Source organism: Cyberlindnera jadinii (assembly GCF_001661405.1).
Source record: "Cyberlindnera jadinii NRRL Y-1542 unplaced genomic scaffold CYBJAscaffold_3, whole genome shotgun sequence".
In the NCBI taxonomy this organism is placed as follows: domain Eukaryota; kingdom Fungi; phylum Ascomycota; class Saccharomycetes; order Phaffomycetales; family Wickerhamomycetaceae; genus Williopsis; species Williopsis jadinii.
The window spans coordinates 1,159,942-1,168,136 of NW_017963654.1; the positions used below are offsets into that span (position 1 = coordinate 1,159,942).

General features: G+C 44.5%; 2 protein-coding genes across 2 annotated transcripts; one reads left to right on the top strand and one right to left on the bottom strand.

Annotated features, from left to right (window-relative positions):
* Positions 1-680: 680 nt before the first annotated feature.
* CYBJADRAFT_111227 (LNS2-domain-containing protein) lies at positions 681-2,303 on the bottom strand (the record flags this gene model as incomplete). The annotated part of the gene is made up of 1 exon (XM_020212091.1): positions 681-2,303. A coding segment is annotated over one exon (1,623 nt), but the record flags the coding sequence as incomplete, so codon positions are not given.
* A 4,644-nt stretch (positions 2,304-6,947) lies between these two features.
* On the top strand, positions 6,948-8,195 carry CYBJADRAFT_68777 (uncharacterized protein; the record flags this gene model as incomplete). The annotated part of the gene is made up of 1 exon (XM_020217860.1): positions 6,948-8,195. A coding segment is annotated over exon 1 (847 nt), but the record flags the coding sequence as incomplete, so codon positions are not given.

The window sequence follows — 8,195 nt, forward strand, 5'->3', positions numbered from 1 at the left end:
AAACAAAGCCTAAAGGGGAAAAAACAGCTGAGCCTGGTGGAGGCTGCGGTGGAAAATTTTTCGTGCATGTCTTAGTTCGGCGCCAATGCCCGTGTATGCACAGGTGATGGGGTGGGATGAGAAGTTTTGGCTTGTTCAATGGGTTTTTGGAGAGGATTTGAAGGTGTGAAGGGTGGTCATTTCTTGGTGTTTTGATGTTCACTGATGTGCAATTGGTTCATTAGATCGCTTGCCTTCATGAAGTTTGGGGAGTGGATGCCCGTGACTGGCGAGTTTGTGAGCGAGACTTGGGGGTTTTCGGCTGCAGGGAAGAACCCTTCTCTGAGGGAGTGAGGTGATTCCAGGAGCTCTGCATCGAGGTCGTCCTCGTCGGAGTAGGCGGTTCCATCGTCATCCACGTCATCATCATCTTCTTCATCTTCTTCATCTTCTTCATCTTCTTCATTGTCGTATTCGTCTTCATCTCCGTCATCTTCTTCATCTTCATCACCATCGTCGTATTCGTCGTATTCGTCATCGGCATCCTTGTCCTCATCCTCATCCTCACCCTCATCATATTCATAATCCTCATCTTCCTCCTCGTTGTAATCCTTCGTAACGTCGTCAAGCGTCAGCCTCTGTGCCATCTGCGGCACATCAATAGACCCATCATCTCTGGAATCGTCACCACCGGTCTCCTCATCGCTCAAATCGCTCAATTCCGGTAACGGTTCTCTCCAGAAGTTGACATCCGTATACGTCTCGTTGACAACACCTGTACTGACCGGTGGGAAGAAATGATCAACTAATTCGTTGATATACACATACGAGCTCTTCAGCCCGGCAAGCTCCAACAACTCCATGTGCACCTCACCAACTGGATTGATCGTAAAGATCCTCGAACTTGGTATGCCAACAGATCTATAGCTCAAGGCATCGGTAATTCTATTACCAAACCCAGCGTAGAACGGAGTTCCTAGCTCCCCATAAAGGTTCTTCAAGTCGCCTAAACACGCCATCTTGAATACCTCTGGTTTTTTCAAGACAACCTCTCTTTTCAACGCTGCCAAGGTCCGATCTGGTGATAGAATAACAGGGCCATTTGGAAGCTGTACCCCATCCTGATCAATCGACCGTAAGTAAGCCCTCGTGGAGTCTGCTTGGCCAACAGATCTCGCAGTTAAATACATAATGTTGTATCCGTTCAGCTCAATGTCTGTGAACAGCTTAGCAACACCAGGGTGCGTCCAATCACGGCCCAGCATCGTCAAGACGTGTCCAAGCGCATCTGATTTGGTAATGGTGCCATCGATATCTGATATCACGATTGGCACGTCATGTTTCCATAAAAACAGCTTCGAGTTGATCAGTGCTTTCCCTTTATTGACGCTGAAACAGATGTCATTCTCACCTGGTTTCAAATCCAAAAACTTGAGCTGGTCAGACGTTAATCTTAGAGTCTTGACGTAATTCGTCGTTGAAGATGACGTAGATGTGCCAGTTTGGGGCTCCTCAGTATCGGACGAACCGCTATCAACAGGTAAATCAGGTGATGTTGGTGGACTCGTAATGGACAAATCATCCGTTGAGAAAATCAGGTTCCCCTTGTCATCCTCTTTGATGAATCGGGAAACGTCAACGTCGCTGCCAAACTCTTCGTTGATCAAATCTCTAATCATCTCGTCATTATTGTGGATGTTCTTTGCGTTGGATTTATATCCATCCATATCGAGAAACAAATCTCCGTTGTGTGCCACCGTTGTTGGTATGTTGATCTTGGTCAACTTCTTCGACAGGTTGTAGACTTTCTCCAATGTTGCCTCCCGAGACGGTGACATCGCAGGCTCTGCCAACGTCGGTGATGAGCTCATCGGATTGAACTCACCTGGGTGTACCGGTTTCGAGAGGTCTGGTGCTGACTGTGTGATGTCGAGATACTCAGGCTCTTGTAAAGAACTGTCATTCTTCTTAGGTGAGCTGGGAGGTGAGGAGGATGGCGAGCTTGCAGCTGACAGCACCGGCGACGTTATCAGATCACTAGGAACGTCAACGTCCTTTGACGCCTCAAACACGAAAAAGGCCTCGCCACCGTCACCAAGCTTCATGGGAAGATTGGTCATCTTCCCATTGATGATGAAGTCAACCTTCTTCTGGGAAGGACGTAGCAGTTGCAGTATGCCAAATCGAACGTGGAAGGGAGAACACGAAAGATCGCCATTCTCATTCTCGACAACTATAACGTCTATGGCTCCTGAAAGCGTTGCAGGGTTGATGGAATTCCACGTCTTTGAGACCGAGTCAAAAGCACGACCAACGTATTGCATGGTTCTATGGCCCAATTGATTGATAATAAGGCGATGGAAGCTCTCTTAATCAACTGTTGCGGTGCAAGTTGTTCTTCATCTATAACAACATGGACAAGGCCTCCCTCGAGAGGCGTCAGCGATTTGTGTAAAACGAGTTCGCGGCCTCGGAATCTGGGCTGTATCTCCGCAAGTTCCGAGGGCTGTCTGTGATCCCCTTTTGCGTTGCTGTGGTGATTATTTCTTGTGCCCAATGAGCAATCATGAAAGCGTTGTTTAAGAGGATTCAATTAACCCCTTGGAGAGCGAGAGCTGGAGGAGTTTCAGTATATGTTAGGAGCTGCTGGAGGCTACGGTCGGTATCTGTTGTATCCACTGAGCGTATATGATCAAAACAGGATCTTTGCGTAGTGATGGTGGATGCTCGATAGGAAGTTTCACTGGCAGTGTCAGTAGTGACATGGGACTGGGAATCCAGGGTATCAGCTATGACAATGTGGTTGAAGGTCCAGGGCTGGCTGGTGGTGCTTTATATACATTTCTGGTTAACAAGATACCAGTGCTTGTTGTGAATCCAGGATGTGAATGTATAGAGTTGATACTAGCCTAAGTTGGTTCGGAGAGCTCCATTGAGACGTAGACTAGTACGTACACAATTATCGAAAAGAGGCCCACTAGCTAATATCTCTAAGTGAACCCATTTACGACCATCAGGTGAAGCTTCACATACTTCAGTGTAATCACGAGGCCGTCAGCCTGCGAGGGTACCACCTCCATCGAGTATTGGACCTGTGAACTTATAGCTAGATATGGGAACCATCCGAGGTTAACTCATTCGCTCTGATTGATGCTATTAATGAGCAAATTACTTGCAGCAACAGTGAACCTATCAAATGAGCAAATAACATGTCCTTAATGAGCAGTTTTATAAACTCCAGAGCAAGTATATAAGAAGCTGTCAATCCATCAAATGTTTGGCATCAGGAGTCCACCACACGGTGTATCAATCCCTCTCACTCTCTCTTGATGGGTCCTCTTCTACTCTCCACCAAAGTATATCGCATCCGCAAGTTTGGCTGAGCACTTCAATTAAGCCTACATTAACACAACCATGTACTGGAAACACTTACGAGTGGCCGGTGGACCGGTACAAACTTTTAAACTGGCCCCATATGTACCCTCCTACACGGATCCCTACTCGGTTTTGGCTCTCTAAGCCAATTACGGCTGTTTACGAATCAAGGGCTCAGGACACATGAAAACGGTCTCAGCAAAGGAGACTTTTAAAGTTGATCTTGTACGACAATTCAACCACTCACATGAAGGCGTTCCATTGGCTTATAATTGTTGAGTACGAGGTGCAAATAGTTCATGTTTCACACCCGGCTGTGAATTGCATTCTTCTCAACGAGTTTGTTTTTAGGAAACGGCGTGGGTGTTAACTACATGTGAGTTTATGAGGTAATTTTACTGATCAATCTGATAAAATTATTGAAACTAGTGCTGGTCACTATGGGACTTAATGCGCCTTAAGACATGTACAGAGACCTGGAGCGAAAGTTGTATGTGCCAGATTGAATCACATGAAATGGATGGACGAGCTGGATTCCACTAGTGTTGGTCGCTTAGGGTGACGAGGCCTCAGCAGCGTTCATGGCGCACAACGGTGTTTTGAGAAGCCCAAAGAAACGTGAGTTGATTGGTATCACATTAGTACAGCGACATTCCAAACTCTTGACCACGAACACAGCCTGATTGGTTGCATGTAAGCGTAAACTGGAACCCGAGTGGGCCCACCCAGCTTCCAAGTCCCAAACACTAATATTTGCTTGATGATTCATGAAGCACTTGAAGGACTTTGTAGGGTGCAGAAGGTTACATTTGTTTAAGGTTATGACCCTCCCTATGATTGGCTCTTTTTTTACAGAAGCCAAGAAAGGGAACCAATGACAAGCTTTGTTTATAAGTTACAGTCCCGTGCACCTTCCAATTTTGAGTATCTCGAGGATCAATTGCTGCACTGTAGTATTAGGATCTGCAGCTGCGGCTATGAGACTAGGTAGTCTCTCTGCAGTGCACTTTACGCCGTTCGCCAGTGTGCATATTGATTATCTAGATAATTTATTTGCAGTTTATTAGAAACGGCGGCTGGTTAATATTACCATGATGAAGTCCCATGGACTAATCTTGACGCGACCTGTCGGACTAGTGTTCACAAAGGCTTGATGTTATTGAACACCCCCAACGTTCAAATTAAGTAAGTCATTACACACGCCCTTGGATGCAGGAGAAATGTAATCCATTGGCCATTTACATAAAAAGGGTATCCAAGTTTGACGTCGTGATCATGATGGTCACGATCACCTTAAGTCCTCAGACTTGAACTGGTGGAGAAAAAAAAAAAATCTTCAATATGCACACCCCAATTTCTCCCGCTCATTACGAACAATTGAGTATTAGGATTTTGTCCGTAAAGTCTATAGCATTAGTAGTTCCATCAGTTAATAATTAATAGCTTGCTTAGCTGTAAAAACAATGCGAAAGTGCTGCTACTCTCTTGGCCATCCAAGTTGTGATTATCTTCTGTATGATCATCTTAGTCTAGATCATCGAAAACAATATTCGTCATCACCACTTTAAAGCCCGGACTTTATAAAGTCAACCCCGTCATTAATGCTGTTAGCTACTTGATCGATCGGCCACTTGCAAGTGTAGTCCTGAGTCTTGAGTCCTGAGCGGTTTGGCTTGATAGGAGTTTTACAACCATGCACTAGACTCGGTCTTGCAGACATGATATAGACATATAGACATATAGACTTGAGATGTTTGGATGTATAGGGGGCACATTGGGAGAAGGGACAAGAGACACATGCTGGTGTAAGGCCTGAGCTCTCGTTTGGCCACAAGATCCTTAAATTGAGACATCAGGCATGGGACAAGGGACACTGTTAGCGCTTAACAAAAAATGGGACATTGGACATGGGACACAGGACACAGGACACAGGACACGGAACACAAAACTCAACTCAGAGGACACAGGACACAGGACACGGAACACAAAACTCAACTCAGAGGACACAGGACACAGGACAAGAAGGAACAAGACACAACTGCTCTGTAAACACCAAGCATCCCTCAAACACTTGGCTTCCTTGATGTTCAAGAATGTACCTAGATGGAATTTTGTTTTGAGGCTAGCATAACTGTTGGGTGTGAAGCTCCCATTGGTGAATACATTAGACAGATCAGCAATAAAAACTCATTCTTTACGATACCCGGAAATTTCATCGTTCATTCGGATTAATTGCATCAGGTATAGACTACCTCATTATTAACGTTAATGAAAGGGCCTTCGGTTGGTGAATGGGAGCTATGAAACAGAACTGTCCACTGTAATACTTGAACCTTGCATCAACTCCCTCGACCACGTTCATTTAGTACCTTAAAGTAGCTAGACAATAACCACCACTACGGTGGAGCGCAGTGATAAACTGGACCACTAAGGCTTCAAACGTTGTTGTAATGAGATAGTCAAAAAGTAAATATGACATCAATTATAACTTCATACTTGAGCCTTTCTCTGATAGGATGGTTTTTCTTTGGATCTACAACTAGCAAATTTCTTTTTGACAGCCCAGCTACTTCCCAGCTCAACATCAAGAGCGGTTCATGCTTTGCATTAATTACTAAAACAATGACACAAAATAAGCTTAAAGCTCCACTGCAACTGATAGTCCCATGAGTTTCTCTTTGGAATTCATCGGGTTCGTTATGCGAGCCACATCCTTAAATCAAAAACAAGGGTACATCGTACTGGTTTATATAGGGAGAGATATTGAATATGATTTCGCCAGGCACACACAGGTCAAAAACCGGTACCAATCACCACAATCTTGCATCACGAGTTCATGGCCTCAAGAATTGAGGTGTGGACAATTGATATCACATCCAGCTAATGTTCTGCCTCAGCTGATCAATCTGATACGCACACCTTGTTTTCATCGCGATCAAAGGAGGGGACTAGGCCATCATGCAACAACCTTAGAGAGCTTTGCATATGGTGCCCACGCCCAAAAGAATGTACGGATCGGGTGTTTTTCAAAGAAGGAAGGAAATGTCCTCCTCCATCTTCACTCAAAAATCTATTTATCCTGCATGCCGAGAGAACTGTTGTGTGATTATTCAGATAACGTTATTTTAGACGTCGGTGACAAGAAAAATGCTTGGGCCAAGGTCTTGGGTTTCTGCTCAGTTTATTCCTAAAGGACATATAACAACATGACGTACTTAGTTTGAACTTTTGGTGAGTATCCTTGGTCTGAAAGAACAATGATTGAACCAAGCGTGACTTGATTATCTGATGAATCTAATCTTTTTTTTACCCTCAACGACATGCTTAGGTTCAAACGGCGGTGGCATGTGCTGTGAACGTCGTCCAATTTTACGTAGTAGCAGCAGCTTTAAAAATTTTCCAAAATTGCCGAGTCCGGCCACGGCATAATCCAAATCTTTGTCTTGTGTCCTATGCGGAAATTTTAAAGTTAACTAGACTCGCTTTGGATTGTAGCTGAAACATGGACTTGCATATCATGCAGGATATAATTGTAATTTGAGGTCCAAGTTTTTCTTCCAGTCTTGAGTCTCATGTCCGGAGTCTTGGAGCTTGAAGGACCTAATTGAATTATCTTCTGATCGGGACTGTACATGTGCAACCATGCTGCTTCACATCGTTGAGGACTCAAGTCTCACCTCATCTACGGCAAAGACAAAAGCAAAACACTCACAAAGGTCAAGAATAACCCAAAAGTAAGTGTGACGGTTTAAAATGTTTGCTGCAAGGTGATTGAGTCCCATACGTACATTTTAACCTTTAATTTCACCCGGCTGCGAACTTGCAGAGGCGGTTTTTTTACACCGCTACAGAGACTTTCTGTAAAATCTTTATCCATCCAAAAGTCTGATTATCATTCATATAAAGCTGGTGCCCATCCTTGTTTAAGTTCTCCCTCTGAAACTACTCTGAAGATCTTTCAGATAATTCACTACTCCGCAGTCGTATACACATTATGGTTAGTGTGAAGGGTTTGTTCACTGCTGGTGCCCTTGTGGGCTCTGCTCTTGCTGAGACACATGTATACAACTGGACTGCTGCTTGGGGTACTGCCAATCTCGATGGTTATGAGAGACCAGTTATCACGTGTAACGGTGAATTCCCATGGCCAGATGTCATCGTCAACAAGGGTGATAGAATTATTGTGCACTTGAACAACGGGTTTGATGATAGAAACACTTCCTTGCATTTCCACGGTTTGTTCCAGCACGGTACTAACCAGATGGATGGTCCGGAGATGGTCACACAATGTCCTATCCCAATTGGACACTCTATGACATATAACTTCACAGTTCCAGACCAGCACGGTTCTTACTGGTATCACTCCCACACAGGTGGTCAGTATATGGATGGTATGAGGGGTGTTGTGATTATTGAGGATGATGAGGGTTACCCATATAAGCAGGGTATCGACTACAATGAGACTGCGACGCTGACTTTCATGGAGTGGTACCATGATACTGCTGATGTCCTTATCCCAGACTTTTTGAACTTGTACAACCCAACAGGTGCTGAGCCAATTCCAAATAACTTCTTGATGAACAACACTAAGAACATGACATGGGAAGTTGAACCAGACACCACCTATCTCTTGAGATTGGTGAACATGGGTGCCTTTGTTTCATACTGGTTCTTCATTGAAGGTCATAACATGACTGTTGTTGAAGTGGATGGTGTTCCAGTTGAGAAGTATGAGACTGACAAGATCTACATCACAGTTGCTCAACGTTACACTGTTCTCATCACAACTAAAGATGACACCTCCAAGAACTACGCCATCATGCAATTGGTTGATGATGGTA